The sequence below is a fragment of the Scyliorhinus torazame genome, chromosome 12 (genome assembly GCF_047496885.1).
Source record: "Scyliorhinus torazame isolate Kashiwa2021f chromosome 12, sScyTor2.1, whole genome shotgun sequence".
Lineage (NCBI taxonomy): Eukaryota > Metazoa > Chordata > Chondrichthyes > Carcharhiniformes > Scyliorhinidae > Scyliorhinus > Scyliorhinus torazame.
Window position 1 is genome coordinate 62,333,827 of NC_092718.1, and position 17,149 is coordinate 62,350,975.

Consider the following 17,149-nt stretch of genomic DNA (forward strand, 5'->3'; position numbering starts at 1 on the left):
ACCTGCTTTCTTCCTACCTCCTTTTTTAAACAGTGGTGTCACGTTTGATAATTTCCAATCCGCCGGGACCACCCCAGAGTCTAGTGAATTTTGGTAAATTATCACGAGTGCATTTGCAATTTCCCATGCCATCTCTTTCAGCACTCTGGGATGCATTCCATCAGGGCCAGGAGACTTGTCTCCCTTTAGCCCCATTAGCTTGCCCATCACTACCTCCTTAGTGATAACAATCCTCTCAAGGTCCTCACCTGTCATAGCCTCATTTCCATCAGTCACTGGCATGTTATTTGTGTCTTCCACTGTGAAGACCGACCCAGAAAACCTGTTCAGTTCCTCAGCCATTTCCTCATCTCCCATTATTATATCTCCCTTCTCATCCTCTAAAGGACCAATATTTACCTTAGCCACTCTTTTTTGTTTTATATATTTGTAGAAACTTTTACTATCTGTTTTTATATTCTGAGCAAGTTTTCTCTCATAATCTATCTTACTCTTCTTTATAGCTTTTTTAGTAGCTTTCTGTCTTAAACATTGGGCTTTTACATTCTTGAGCTGACAGCTTGCACTTTGGAATTTATAGCTTTTTGAATCCATCCACTGAAAGTGAATCAAGGGCTCATCACTTGTGTTTCAAGACCTTTCGTGAAGTTAATCAATTTTACCCAGTCAATCTGATGTTTAACTCGCGCACCACTGTAAAGTGATGATATTCTGTGCACAAACACCAGTTGAAGGAGAAAGAAAGACTGATGGTGCACCCTCTCTTTAAAGTACCCAATGAATCACTCTTACAAACAACAAAACATTTTTTTGACCTGTTAAAAGACATGAGAAGATCAGATCATGAGAAAAATCATTTGGCCCCCAAGTTTGCTTCTTTTACAAACCGAGTTATCAACCTATCCTATCATGGGCCTCAGCTCTCCCGAGATCTATAATTTCCTCGAGCACTACAATTCACAATATACTCTCTTTTCTGAATTCATCTTTCCTTCTATCCACTGACTGGTGACTGTCAACGTTAGCTAATCATTTCAGGCGTTTTGGAATTCACTCCCCAAATTTCTCCTTCTGCGGCACGGTGGCACAGTGGTCAGCACTGCTGCCTCACAGTGCCAGGGACCCGGCTTTGATTCTGGCTTTGGACTTTTGCGTGGAGTTTGCACGTTCTCCCCGTGTCTGTGTGGGCTTCCTCTGGGTGCTCCGGTTTCCTCCCACAGCCCGAAGATGTGCAGGTTAGGTGGATTAGCCATGCCTAATTTCCCCTTAAGTGTCCAAAGGTTAGATGGGGTTACCAGGTTGCAGGGATAGAGCGGGGTACTCTTTTGAAGGGTCGGAGAAAATGAGCCGAATGCCCCCCTTCTGCACTGCAGGAATTCTATGATCAATATCTCCTTCTTTGGTTCAGTGTTGAGGTTCTTGCTGGACCTTTGTGAAGTTATGTTGAGACCTTTTTCTGTCGAAGAATCAGATTCTTACCTCTGAGTCACAAATTGTGAGTTCAGTCCTCCTTCTCAAGATTTGAGCACATAATCTCGGACAATATTTCAGTTCAGTACTGAGAGAAAATTGAAAAAATATTTTTCTCTCAGCCATTATTAAAGCAGATCATCTGATTATCATCACATTAATCTTGTTGCAGCTTGCTGCGTGCAAATTGGCTGCCTTGTTTCCTACGTTATGTAATTAGCTGTAAAATACTTCAGGACATCCGGAGGTCATGGTGCATTTGTTATAGACATATACAATATTTTAAATGTGGCCTCGTCAGTGAGCTAGAATTCTGATAGGATGGTAATTTTCCTGGACAAGTTTGGAACTGTCTGAAATCAAGGATCAATCTCTCAGGGACTCCTGCTCGCAGCTCAAAAGAAAAGAAAATATTTGTACTGGTGGCTTGTGCCTGCCCTTTTGTTTAGAAAGATATTCTGCATTGCTTTTAATATAAATAAAACCTAAATTCATCAATAGCTGTCAGAGAAAACCCCTTAAGCCTAACTCAGCAGGTAAGTCTGTGCAGGTAGAAGTAATGGGTAACTGGCATTATGGGATAATACTTTTTTATTCGTTCGTGGGATGTGGGCATCGTTGGCTCAGCTGGAATTTAATGACCATCCGTAGTTGGCCTTGAGAGGGTGGTAGATAGCCAGCTTCTTGAACCGTTGCCATCCATGTGGATCAGGTACACCCACAGTGCTGTTAGGTGGTGGTGGTGGTGGTGGTGGTGGGGCGGTGCTTGACCCAGTGACAGTGAAGGAACTGCTAGAGTTACAAGTCAGGTTGGTGTGTGGCTTGGAAGGCAACTTACAGCTAGTGCATCTGCTCCCCTGTCCTTCTAGCTGGTAGCGGTCGATGGTTTGGAAAGTGCTGTCAAAGAAGTCTTGGTGATTTGCTGCAGTGCATCTAGTAGATGGTACACATTGCTGCTGTTATGCGTCGGTGGTGAGGGGGTGAATGCTTATTGTGGTGGAAGGAGTGCCAATCAAGGGAGTTTGCTTTGTCCTGGATGGTGTTGAGCTTCTTGAGTGTTGTTGGAACTGCACTTATCCAGGCAAGCGGAGAGTATTTCATCATACTCCTGACTGGTGCTTTGTAGATGGCGGACAGGCATTGGGATTCTGGAGGTGAGTCACTCACAATAGAATTCCCAACCTCTGACTTTCTGGTCCAGATCAGTTTCTGTTAAATGGTAATCCTCAAGATGTTGAAGGTGCGGAGTTGAGCAATGGTAGTACCATTGAATGTCAAGGGCAGATGGTTAAATTCTCTCTTGTGGGAGATTGTGGAGGATTCAAGATGGAGTCTGCAGGTCTTGGGAGGTTCAACCAAAATGTAGAGCTTTAGTTAGAAGATGTTAATACTGGCTGTGACGTGAGACTGCCTATTTTCCTGCCTAAATGGCCGGTGACATCAACGCAATAATTTTCTTAAAGTGCCCCTGTTCAGCTAAAAGGCTGTTTGTGAGGAAACATTAAACACACTATGAATACTCATTTTCTCTGATAGGTGGGGGTATCTGATGGCTGGGGGTCTCTGATGGGTGGGTATCTCTTTTAAAAAAAAAGTGTACCCAATTCATTTTTTCCAATTAAGGGGCAATATAACATGGCCAATCCACCTAGCCTGCATATTTTTGGATTGTGGGAGCGAAACCCACGCAAACACGGGGAGAATGTGCAAACAACACATGGAGAGTGACCCGGAGCCGGGATCAAACCTGGGACCTCGGCGCCGTGAGGCTGCAGGGCTAACCCACTTCGCCACTGTGCTGCCCGGGTGGGTGTGTCTGATGGGTGGGGGTGACTGACGGGTGGAGGTCTCTGATGGGTAGGGGTCTCTAATTGTGATGTCTCTGATGGGTGGGGGTCTCTGATGAGTCGGGGCCACTGATGGGTGGGAGTCTCTGATGAGTGGGGGCTACTGATGTGCGGGGGCCTGATGAGGCGTCTGATGCGGGGGGGGGGAATCTGCTGAAGGGTGGGCAGTATTTGCATTGTGGGGAGGCAGGGGCCCTCTAATGGACTTTGGGGGCACCAGCGTTAAATACCTTTAAAAAAAAAATGTGTTTATTAACTTGGTAACATTTTATACATAAACAACAATCAAACAATAACACATGTATCAACAACCTCAACAAAAATATTAAAACAAAATCCTGCCAACAATTAGAACCCCTGCAATATATCACACCCCCAACAGCTAACAGTAACCAGATCCTTGAAATGCAATAAGAATGGTCACCATCCACGATAGAGCCCACAATCGCTGCTCTCACTCTTACCTTGACCGTCTCAAGGTGAAAGAACTCCATCAAATCACCCATCCACACGGCGGCACTGGGAGGTGTCGTTTGCCTGCAATTTAGCAGAATCCACCGGTGAGCTAACAATGAGGCAAAGGTCAGAGCCTCTGCCATCACCCCAGGGTGAGAATCCGTTCCAGTAAGGTGGATGGTGGCACCTTGGGGAATGTTGAAAAAACTCACCGGACCCAGTCACGCTCTTGAAAATACCTAAAAATATCCACCCCACAAAAGCCTGCTTTCTCCCTTAGCTCCTCCCAGTCGGCAAACCGATCCTCCAAAAATAGGTCCTTTACCCTCTGTCTGCAAATTCCATGTCTGCAAATCCACCCTCACCCTACTCGCCAAACTAGTAACATTCAGCTTGTGAAGCCGTATCCAATCCCGCGTCACCTGGGCCCCCAGATAGCGGAAGCTAGTCCCAGCACAACAATAAGGCAGCCCTCTCAACTCAGCCCTCCCCACCCCATCCCGAGGGACCAACCACAAAATACTCATTTTCCCATCATTCAACTTATATCCCGAAAAAGAGCTGAACCACTCCAATATCCCGATCATATCACCCATCACTGTCTCGGGTCCCATACATACAACAAAAGATCATCGGCGTGCAATGACACCTTGTGCTATTCTCCCCTCCTCACAATACCTCTCTACTTGTTTGAGGCCCTCAAGGCAATTGCCAATGGCTCAATCGGCAATGCAAACAACAACGGAGACAGAGGACAATCCTGCCTTGTCTCCCTATACAACCTGAAGGACACTGAACTCATGGTGTTAGTTCGCACACCAGCCGGCGGTGCCCCATACAACAGCCACCTCCCCGACATAAGGTGTCCCGATCTCCCAGGACCAAACCCAAACTTCTCCAGAACTGTAACCAAGTATCTCTACTCAACCCTGTCAAAGGCCTTTTCTGCGTCCAAAGACACAGTTATCTCTGGCTCTGGCCTCACTGCCATTGCAAGAACCACACTTAGTAACCAGCTCATGTTGGACAACAACTTCCTACCCTTCACAGAGCCTGTTGATTCTCCCCCACAACCCCCAGGGAGGCACAGATCCAACCTTAATGCTAACACCTTGGCTAGAAGTTTTGAATGTCCATTAAGCAGAGAGATCGGCAGGTACGGCCCACACTCTGTGGGATCCTTGTCCTTCTTTAGAAGGAGGGAAATGGAAGCCCGCCCAACGTCTCCGGAAGGGAACATCTTGCCAATGAGGTTCATTAAGCATATCAACACCAATGGGTCAAACTGATCCACAAACTTCATATGGAATTCCATAGAGAACCCAGCTTGCCCCGGCCCCCATATTCCCAAATCCGTGTGCATATTCTCCAACCCCAACGGCATCTCCAAATCCTTCTGCAACTCCTCCTCTACCTCAGACAACTCAAACCCCTCTACAATCTCGAACATCCCCTGCTCAGCCTCCGGCGGCACCGACTTAGAAAGTCCCTCATAGAAGGACCGAAACACCTCTTCTGGGGTAGACACCAATGCCCCCCTCTGTCTCCCACACCTGCAAAATCTTTCCTGCAGCTTCTTGCCACCTTAACCTATGGGTAAAAAGGTGGCTAGCCTTCCCCCCATACTCGTACACTGCCTCCTTTAACCCTGCAGCTGACGCACCACCCAGCCAGTGGACAACAGGTCAAACTGAATTTCCAGCTTCTTCCTGCCTGTCAAGAGCTCTGACATGGGATCACTCACATACTCCCTATCCACAACTAGAATCTCATCCACCAGCTCCTGACACTCTTACCTAGCCTCCCTATCCAGATGAGCATTGTACGAAATTACCTCTCCCCTGATCACCACCTTTAATGCCTCCCATAACATAGAAGGGGACACTGTCCTGTTCTCATTCCATGCCACATAATCCCTGATGGCCCTGTAAATCTTAACACAAAACATGAGGTCAGCCAACAGTCCCAAATCCAACCTCCACCTCCGTGATGTGCCCAACCCGCCTCCAACTTTAAATCCGCCCAATGCGACGTATGGTCCGAAATGACCACCGCTGAATACTCTGCACTTTCTATCCCAGGGAGCAAAGTCTTATCCATAACAAAGAAGTCAATCCTTGAGTATACCTTGTCCACCGGTGAAAGAAACAAAAACTCCCTACCCGCCAGGTTCACAAACCGCTACGGATTCATCCCTCCTGTCTCCTCCATGAATGCCCCAACACCTTCGCCATCCCCGAGCGAGACAGCAACCTTGGCCTGGAGCAAACTAATTTTGGGTCCAAAACAGTTAAAATTCTCCCCTATAATCAAGTGGCTGATATCCGACTCCGGAATGACAGCCAACACCGTTCAAAGAACTTAAATGTCATCCAAATTCAGGGCGTAAATGTTCGCTAATCTTGCCTTCCAGTGTGCCTGTAAACAACACGTAACGACCACCCTGATCAGCCACCACCATCCCTCATGAAAACGAACCCTCTTGCCAACCAAAATCACCACCCTCCTTGCCCTCTATTGAACCCTGAATGAAAAACTGGCTCACCGAAGCCTTCCGAAACCTGATCTGGTCCTGTACCCGAATTTGTATATCCCGCAGCAACATCACATCAGCACCCAAACCTTTCAAATGGTAAAAAAAAACCTTGCCCTCTTCATAAGCCCCGCCCAAGTCCCACATGTTCCAGGTGATCAACCTTGTAGAAAGCCTCTCCTCCCTTCCTCCTCAAGTCAGTCATCGACATCGTGACTTAATGTTCCTATCCAAATTCCCGGATCCCAGGCCCACCTAAGATGGCCACCAGCCCTATCCATAAGGTGAGACAAACAGAAAGCCCTGGACACTGTTAGCACTCCCCACCCCTACATAGATCCCTTTCCGCGCATTCCCCCCCCCCGCCCAACCAGGCCTGCAGACGACGTATCGGAAAAGTAATCTTTCGAGTCAATGGTGACCTGCAACCTCGCCAGATATACCACCTCAAATCGCACGCAGCATTAAATACTTACCCCTTTTGACCCACCGCGAGGCGCACCACGCCGACACGCTGAAAACTTCTTGCACTAATCTGCTTCTGCATGAATCCCGGCCAAGAGGGCCGGAGTATCACGGGGGCGTGGAGAATACCACGTCCATCCTGTTAATCGGATGAAACTGGGTTCAAATTACCCCTTTGCTGCTGGCGCGGGGTATGTAGCTCACGGCCGCTGCCGGCAGGGACAGGAACATCGGAAAGGGATCGGTAACTGGTACCGATCCTATTTTTTGCTCAGCGTGGGATTCTCCGCTGCATTGGGAGCGCCGCTGCCAGCGCCGGTGAATCCACGCCTTTATTATCTTTCATAATCATATCATCCAAAGTTTAAAAAAAATGAAAATTAGCAACAATGTCCTTTTATGATGTTCTTTACATTGATGACTTAAGAATTGTCCATTGTCCCCAAACCCTATATAAAGGCAAATGAACAGGCCACTTTATAAAGCACAAATCTCTGCCACATTGTAAACTCAACATTATTACAATTATGCAGCTCTTGCTTGAGGCTTCTCTCTATTGCTCTGTAACTAGAAAGCTGAAAAAATAAATCTTTTTATTAAGCGCTTCCACCTTATTGAGATGGTTTCAGTTAATCCACATCGAACAACCTGCTCTGAAACTCTGCTCACATTTTCCCAGCTGTGATAATCCACAACATTCTAAATAAAACAATCCACAATATTCAAAAGAAAAGTCAATTTGCCCAATTTCTCAAATTAACAGATCCTTAAAAAAATTAGAGGATCCAGATCCGGATCTGTATTTTCGCCAAGGAGATCTTCCTTGGACCATACCTTATCTGTGTACCACGTTTTGTTGAAATAAGCCGATTAGAATTTGGCATGTATTGTTTACAGACAAACAAACTAACGGGGGCAAAAATTATTACCTCCGCCCACTTTCACAGGTGGAGGTAACAGATCCGGCCGACAGAGAACCACTAAAGTGTTGAATCAATCCCTGAGAAAGAAAATGAAGGTGGTCGCACTACTGAGCTCCAAGTGGTCCCAACAACTACTGGTGTAGTGAAGGAACCTAGATTTCAAGAGTACAGAACAACTAACAACTTTTTCCTTCTTTATTTGATATGTTCTCCACATACTAATGAAGACATAGCAAAATGAACAATTATGGAAGAATGAGGGGCCTCTTTAGAAAGTGGCTGGCTCACCATCTGCAACACAATACTGGCTGGTACCAAAAGAGACTAATGCAATGTAATGGGGGAGTTCTTCTAGCTGCATTACGGAGTCTGCGGATTGGTGTCATTGTGAAGAGGCATTTTTCACTATAATGGCTTTTTAATTTCGTATTGGGAGACCTTCATAGAATCTGACCACGCAGAAGGATGCCATTTAGCCCATTGTGTCTGTGCTGTGAAATTAAGTTCTCAATCAGATCCACTCGCCTGCTGTCCACCTCAGCTCTACAATTTTTGTTTTCCTTTTCAAGTAAATGTAATTTCCTTTTGCAAGTTACAATTGGATGTACTTTCACCACCCTTTCAGCCAATGCTTTCCCTAAACAATGGAGTCAGCTCTAAGTTATATAGGCTGGGACTTCAGCCAGATTTATTGATATGAGAGAATAGTAAAGATGTTCTACAGAATCGGAAAGCATAAGGATAAAAGTAAATTACTGCGGATGCTGGAATCTGAAACAGAAACGGAAAATCCTGGAAAATCTCAGCAGGTCTGACAGCCTCTGTGGAGAGAGATCAAGACCGAATGTTTCGTGTCTGGATGACTCTTTGTCAGGTAGATGGAGCACGCATTTATGTCCATTTCCTAGCTTGTTTTTCCCTGGAACAGGTCGTTGGCCTGAAGCCAGAGGCTATTGCTCGAGGGATGCTACTCCACATCAAGCATGGTTGCTCAGGAAACTCTCCCTTGCTTACTGCATGCAACTTGCATACAGGAAGGAATTGTAGCTTTGGTTGTGTTGCCAATGCTCCTTCCTTGGCCATCAAGTCCTGGAGTGGGACTTGATTATAATAATAAACAATGAGGGGATCTTATTGAAGCATATAATAATAATTTATTAGTGTCACAAGTAGGCTTACATTAACACTGCAATGAAGTTACTGTGAAAATCCCCTAGCCGCCATACTCCGCTGCCTGTTCAGGCACACTGAGGGAGAATTCAAACTGTCCAAATCACCTAACAAGCATGTCTTTCGGGACTTGTGGGAGGAAACCGGAGCACCCGGAGGGAATCCACGCAGACACGGGACGAACGTGCAGACTCCGCACAGACAGTGACCCAAGCCAGAAATCGAACCCAGTCCCTGGAGCTGTGAAGCATCAGGGCTACTGTGCTACTAGGGGCTGGTTTAGCACAGTGGGCAAAGACAGCTGGCTTGTAATGTAGAACAAGATCAGCAGCACAGGTTCAATTCCCATTCCAGCCTCCCCGAACAGGCGCCGGAATGTGGCGACTAGGGGCTTTTCACAGTAACGTCATTGAAGCCTACTTGTGACAATATGCGATTATTATTATTACTGTGCCGCCCTATATCCAGATAAGGCCTGTTAGAGTGTTTGCTGAAAGCATGTTTCCCCTTAAACACAGTTTGAAAATAAAGGTTCTCCCATTTAAAACAGAGATGAGAGAATTTTTTGTCAGAGGGTCATGAGTCTGTGGAATTCTCTGCACCAAAGAGTGATGGCGGCAGGGTCATTGAATAATTGAATGGCAGAGATGAATAGATTTCTTGACTCAGAAGGGAGTCACAGGCAGTGGGGGTAGGCAGGACAGTGGCAGAGAGACCATAATCAGATCAACCATGATTTTGTTGAATCGCGGATCAGGCTTGTGGGGCTCAGTGGCCGATTCCCGGTCCTAATCCATATGTTCTTATGTAGACATGTTCGAACCTAGAGCATCTAGCTCAGAGGCAGCTACACCACCCACTACAACATAAGATATTTCAGTTGGTGTTGAAATGGTAGAATCTCTCGGCACTAATGACAGTGATCAAGAAGTAGATTATTTTAGTGTAAAAATAATGAATCTAAAAATTTGCAAAAAGATATTGTGAAGCCAAGCTGTGTCCCTTGGTGGGGTGAGGGGTGTGGGGCAGGCAAAACAATGTTTTGGGCTTGCTAACCATGCAGGCAATGGCATCACATCACAAGTTGACGATTTCCTTAGTTTCTATCCCAATTTATGGCCCATCTGTGGTCTGGGAAAGACGTTGACTGAAACTTTACTCTGGTCATAGTTAATTTAGGTTCCTACTTACCAAAACCAGTGGATCGATTTGCCAGACTGGTGTAAGAAGGTCCTCCTGGTGAAGATGTAGACACAGGACTGGAGAGGGGACTGAAAGTAGATGGGTCCGCTGGGAAGGTGTGGCTGGACCCCATGGCGAAAGGTGGCGACTGAGCCTTACCGGATTGAGATGCAACTTGCTGAAAGAGACAATGGTATATTTTAATGTACAATTACCTTAAGTTCAAATAAAAGTAAAGTCCTTTATACAATTACATTGATTAATTTAAATAAAGCCCTCAATATGCAAATATACTAAATTTTAGTAGAATGATGCTTAGTAAGCATACTAAAGCTGCAAATGTAATACCAACAGGATGAAACAATGCTAACTAAACATATTAGGAGTGAAGTTCATTAAGATCTAAAAAAACAGGAGTAGCAGTGGCGCAGTGGGATTGTCACTAGACTAGTAATTCAGAGAGCCAGGGCAAGATCTGGGATCCTGCCATGGCAGATGGTGAAATTGGAATTCAATAAAAAAATCTGGAATTAAAGGTCTACTGATGGCCATGAAATCATTATCACGGTGACACCGTGGTTCGCACTGCTGCCTCACAGTGCCAGGGACCTGGTTTTGATTACGACCTCGGGTGACAGTCGTGTGGAGTTTGCACTTTCTCCCCATGTCTGCGTGGGTTTCCTCCAGGTGCTCCGGTTTCCACCCACAGTCCAAAGATGTGCAGATTAGATGGGGTTACAGGGACAGAGCAGGAGGGTGGGCCTCGGTAGGGTGGGCCTCGGTAGGGTGATCCTTCAGAGAGTTGACGCAGGCTTGATGGGCCGAATGTAGGAATTCTATAGTTCTATTACATGAAATATATATGCATTGAAACCCCACATTCTAACTGAATTTCCATGTTCTACTTTTAAAATAAAAATTTTCAACATTTGAATTAAACCTAAATAAGGCTGCTAAGACAAGTACAAAAGAATTTCAATCACATTTTGTAACAGGTCACACTTTTCATTGTACGAAGTCTTACAACACTAGGTTAAAGTCCAACAGGTTTGTTTCGATGTCACTAGCTTTTGGAGCGCTGCTCCTTCCTCAGGTGAATGAAGAGGTATGTTCCAGTAACATATATATAGACAAATTCAAAGATGCCAAACAATGCTTGGAATGCGACCATTAGCAGGTGATTAAATGTTTACAGATCCATAGATGGGGTAACCCCAGGTTAAAGAGGTGTGAATTGTGTCAAGCCAGGACAGTTGGTAGGATTTCACAGGCCAGATGGTGGGGGATGAATGTAATGCGTCATGAATCCCAGGTCCCGGTTGAGGCCGCACTCATGTGTGCGGAACTTGGCTATAAGTTTCTGCTCGGCGATTCTGCGTTGTCGCGCGTCCTGAAGGCCGCCTTGGAGAACGCTTACCCGGAGATCAGAGGCTGAATGTCCTTGACTACTGAAGCGTTCCCCGACTGGAAGGGAACATTCCTGCCTGGTGATTGTTGCGCGATGTCCGTTCATTCGTTGTCGCAGCGTCTGCATGGTCTCGCCAATGTACCACGCTTCGGGACATCCTTTCCTGCAGCGTATGAGGTAGACAACGTTGGCCGAGTCGCACGAGTATGTACCGCGTGCCTGGTGGGTGGTGTTCTCACGTGTAATAGTGGTATCCATATCGATGATCTGGCACGTCTTGCAGAGATTGCCATGGCAGGGTTGTGTAGTGTCGTGGTCACTGTTCTGAAGACTGGGTAGTTTGCTGCAAACAATGGTTTGTTTGAGGTTGCGCGGTTGTTTGAAGCCAAGTAGTGGGGGTGTGGGGATGACCTTGGCAAGATGTTCATCGTCATCAATGACGTGTTGAAGGCTGTGAAGAAGATGACGTAGTTTCTCCGCTCCGGGGAAGTACTGGACGACGAAGGGTATTCTGTCGGTTGTGTCCCATGTTTGTCTTCTGAGGAGGTCGGTGCGGTTTTTCGCTGTGGCGCGTTAGAACTGTCGATCGATGAGTCGAGTGCCATATCCCGTTCGTACGAGGGCATCTTTCAACGTCTGTAGATGTCTGTTACGCTCCTCCTCGTCTGAGCAGATCCTGTGTATACGGAGAGCTTGTCCATAGGGGATGGCTTCTTTAATGTGTTTAGGGTGGAAGCTGGAGAAGTGGAGCATCGTGAGGTTATCCGTGGGTTTGCGGTAAAGCGAAGTGCTGAGGTGACCGTCCTTGATGGAGACGAGTGTGTCCAAGAATGCAACTGATTTTGGAGAGTAGTCCATCGTGAGTCTGATGGTTGGATGGAACTTATTAATGTCATCGTGTAGTCGTTTCAGTGATTCTTCGCCGTGGGTCCAAAGGAAAAAAATGTCATCTATGTATCTGGTGTATAACGTTGGTTGAAGGTCCTGTGCGGTGAGTAGGTCCTGTTCAAACTTGTGCATGAAGATGTTGGCGTATTGGGGTGCGAATTTGGTCCCCATGGCTGTTCCGTGCGTCTGGATGAAGAACTTGTTGTCGAAGGTGAAAGAATTTGTGATCCAGAATGATGCGGATGAGTTGCAGAATTGCGTCTGGAGATTGGCAGTTGTTGGCGTTGAGTACTGAGGCTGTTGCAGCAATGCCGTCGTCATGGGGGATGCTGGTATAGAGTGCCGAGACGTCCATTGTGACGAGGAATGTTCCTGGTTCAACTGGTCCATGGTTGCTGAGTTTCTGCAGGAACTCCGTCGTGTTGCGACAGAAGCTGGGCGTACCTTGTACGATGGGTTTCAAGATGCCCTCAATGTAGCCAGAGAGGTTCTCACACAAGGTCCCATTGCCTGAAACGATAGGGCGGCCTGGTGTGTTGGCCTTATGTATTTTTGGGAGGCAGTAGAGATGTCCAATGCGGAGATCTTCATTCACCTGAAGAACGAGCAGCGCTCCGAAAGCTAGTGACATCGAAACAAACCTGTTGGACTTTAACCTGGTGTTGCAAGACTTCGTACTGTGCTCACCCCAGTCCAACGCCGACATCTCCACATCATGGCCACCATCGACACTTTTCATTAACATAGCATAATTTTTGTTGCACAAACCATTTTAGGTATTCAGTTACTTTACATGCTGTTACTTTACTAATAGAGAATCACTGAGTGTCATCGTTTCAGCTCTGCATTCCTTTAGATATTAAGTACACTCAGAATCATCTTTGTGTCCCATATTTTCTTGGCCTCACTCCTATTTATAAATAAATCATAGGGGAACAGCAATTTTCTAGTTCCTTTTGACTATACACCTGTTCAGATCTCACCTTTTGTCCTATATTTTCTCTCTCTGGAGTATGCCATTGAGCCTCTTGAGTTTGCTCCCCCACCCAATAGGATCACGGCTGATCTGATCGTGATCCAAATTCCATTTTCCTGTCTGCCACCCATCACCCTCAGTTCCCGTGCAGTTCAAAATCCAACTAACACTTGTGAGAGTGAGAGTGTGGATAGAAATCAGGGAGAAGGACTGTAATACAATTAGAACAATAGAATAGAACATTACAGCGCAATACAGGCCCTTCGGCCCACGATGTTGCGCTGATCTGTGAAACCAATCTAAAGCCCATCTACACGATTCCATTATCATCCATATCTTTATCCAATGACCATTTAAATGCCCTTAATATTGGCGAGTCCACTACTGTTGCAGGCAGGTCATTCCATGCCCCTACTACTCTCTGAGTAAAGAACCTACCTCTGACATCTGTCCTATATCTATCTCTATTCAATTTAAAGCTATGGCCCCTCGTGCTAGCCATCACCATTCAAGGAAAAAGGCTCTCACTGTCCACCCTATCTAATCCTCTGATCATCTTGTATGCCTCTATTAAGTCACCTTCTTCTCTCAAATGAAAACAGCCTCAAGTCCCTCAGCCTTTCCTGATAAGATCTTGCCTCCATACCAGGCAACATACTGGTAAATCTCCTCTTCACCCTTTCCAATGCTTCCACATCCTTCCTATAATGCAGCGACCAGAACTGCATGCAATACTCCAAATGCTGCCGCACCAGAGTTTTGTACAGCTGCAACATGACCTCATGGTGACGAATGTGATATAAAATAGTTATTTTAGAGATATTAGTTAATGTAATGTAGAAATAAGCCACTTTGATTCTGGCAGGTAGAGACAAAGGGATTTGAGACCGCATGGAAAAAGCAGGAAGAGGTGTGTCTATGAGAGTGATGCTGCATTGATAGGGGCCGGAGAAAGGGATTGGAAGTGAGCCAATCAGAATAGATCAAACAAGTCAGGAGGGACATAGGATGACCTATGGGTGTCGAGTATGTGAAACTTGATGCCATTTGAATGTATGAGTACTGATCTCTTTGTCTGGGACCTTCACTTAGTTCCCGGGACTGCAGACAGCAACATGTTGTCTGTATCACTGTGGACTAGGTAGCTTGCAAGCTGAATAAAATAACTTCTTTTTACTTGCAAATCCATCTCGACTTTTATTGAGGCCAGACTGAAAGAAATTTGGGAATCAACATTTGGTGCCGAAAACCGGGATTTCTCAGGGCGATCCTGATCCAACTGCGAAATCAGAATTAGACTGATTATGAACAGGAGGATGGGGAACAAAGGGCCCTCAATGTAGAACTGGAAAACGACCGCGCATGGATTGTTCCCCTCTTCTTATCGTCTGATTAGTCTGGTCACTCGCGGTTGGCACAGAAAGACCGCCTCGACGAAATCACAGGTCAGTCTGGGGATTAGCAATTTAATTGATGGGATTTCATATTGTTGTTTCGGCTTGGGTTAGGGTTTTGGGTTGATGTGACATCTCAAATGATAATTCAATTCCAAGTATAAGGGTTCAGAGGCTGATGGGACTTCAGTAATGAAGGTTCAGTCTATTATATGGGTTCAGAGGCTGATGGGACTTCAGTAATGAAGGTTCAGTCTATTATATGGGTTCAGGGGCTGATGGGACTTCAGTACTGAAGGTTCAGTCCAGTATAACTGTTTTTAAATCTGAAGATGGTTCAACTCTATGTGTGAGTGTTTTAAATATATAGTTGATTAAGCTAAAATTGTCTCCTTGGACTGTATTGGCGAAAAACGCAGTTCCGAGGGCTAGTTGAGATTGTGGGGAATGCTGCATATTGGTTGAAGCAGAAGTCTCTCAAAGGGTTAACAGCAGCAGGCAAAGTTAAAGACAGACAGTGCTTCTCACTCAGGCCTTGAGATAACAGCACCAGTCGCTAGTGTAATCGGATACCTTTCCTTTGAGTCAGTGAACACCAGCAAAGTTACGTTTTGAATTAATTAAAGGAAACCAGTGGGTTTCTCCACCTCTTTGATAAAAGTTATTATTTTCGAAAGCAATTGATTGAAATTGCCAGAATCTTAAGTTTTACTTACTTGAAATAAGGTTTATCTCATTTTATCTGGAGATTAATAGAAACTTAAAGAAGATCATGGACACCATTTTAAAAAGTGTCAATCTGGAGATGATAGTTGATTTTGCTAATACTTATGTGTATGTAAAAGAAAAAAAACTTGTTAAAAGAAAAATTGTTAAGATAAAGAAATAATTAAGTTGTAAATGTTATACAAGTTTGTGTTAAGCAAATTGTAAATTTAATTCTGAGTTGAGATCAGAGCTAAGCTTGCAAGTTGCAGTAATTCAATTTGAACTTTCAAACATTTTTAAGTTTAAACAAAATGCGCAAGTAGAGGAAAGGCGCGGGTCAAACAAGAGATGAGCTACGTAGTTCAATGGCTGGCCTTGAATTGACAGAAAAAGAAAAATTCAATAATTTGGAAAAGTAAGCATATCACCTAAGTCTCTCCAAACTAAGCAGAAACCACAAGATTCGGGAACAAAGGAAGCTGAAACAACTTCTTTTGAAGAGAAAGAACTCCCCCTAGTGACAGGGAGAGACGTTGAAGTCTTGGAACAACCAGGGGAAATAGCTAGAGTGCCCCCTGGTGACATTCGGAGACAGTTACCGATTAGGAAGATGCGAAACCCCGACCCAGTGACTGCGGGAGCGAACCCCACGATAGACGTTTACTTCCCATGGACACCCAGTGAGATGATGGCTATTATGTCTACAATCCCAGATAGAAAAAATCTCCTGCTGCCTTCATGGATTCCTTGAGAACTACCATCTCAATTTATCAAGCTGATTCAAGGGACCTCTGGGCCCTAGTCCAGCAGATTTTAACCCCAGCAGAGTACCGCAATTATCTTAACCACCTGAATTATGCTAGTCATGCCGCACTCCAGCAGGCCTATGCGTTAGACGACGATAGAAGGACACAGATCTTGAATGCGTTGAACTTCTCTTTACTTGCAAATCCATCTCGACTTTTATTGAGGCCAGACTGACGGAGAAAGAAATTTGGGAATCAACAATGGCTCCGAAACTCAATCCCTCTATCAATAAAAGCTAACAACACCGTACGCCTTCTTAACAACCCTATCAACCTGGTGGCAACTTTCAGGGATCTATCTACATGGACACCGAGATCTCTCTGCTCATCCACACTACCAAGAATCTTACCAATAGCCCAGTACTCTGTATTCCTGTTACTCCTTCCAAAATGAATCACCTCACACTTTTCTGCATTAAACTCCATTTACCACTTCTCAGCCCAGCTCTGCAGCTTATCTATGTCCCTCTGTAACTTGTAACATCCTTCCGCACTGTCCACAACTCCACCGACTTTAGTGTCATCCGCAAATTTACTCACCCATCCTTCTACGCCCTCCTCCAGGTCATTTATAAAAATAATAAACAGCAGTGGCCCCAAAACAGATCCTTGTGGTACACCACTAGTAACTGGACTCCAGTCTGGACATTTCCCATCAACCACCACTCTGTCTTCTTCCAGCTAGCCACTTTCTTTTTTTTTAATAAAAAAATATTTTATTGAAAATTTTTGGTCAACCAACACAGTACATTGTGCATCCTTTACACAATATTATAACAACACAAATAACAATGACCTATTTTATAAACAGAAAATGAATAAATAATAAATAACAAAAATGAAAACTAACCCTAATTGGCAACTGCCTTATCACAAGTAACACTCTCCAAAAATATAATTTAACAGTCCAATATATAATTATC

General features: G+C 45.1%; 1 protein-coding gene across 7 annotated transcripts in view; it reads right to left on the reverse strand.

The window, feature by feature from the left end:
* arnt2 (aryl-hydrocarbon receptor nuclear translocator 2) overlaps nt 1-17,149 on the reverse strand; it is a 503,807-nt gene that overhangs the window by 51,276 nt on the left and 435,382 nt on the right. For all 7 annotated transcript variants that reach the window (XM_072468767.1, XM_072468766.1, XM_072468765.1 and 4 more), the window contains one exon: nt 10,056-10,224. In XM_072468767.1, coding sequence (XP_072324868.1) covers nt 10,056-10,224 — 169 coding nt within the window. The remainder of the gene's footprint in view (nt 1-10,055; nt 10,225-17,149) is intronic.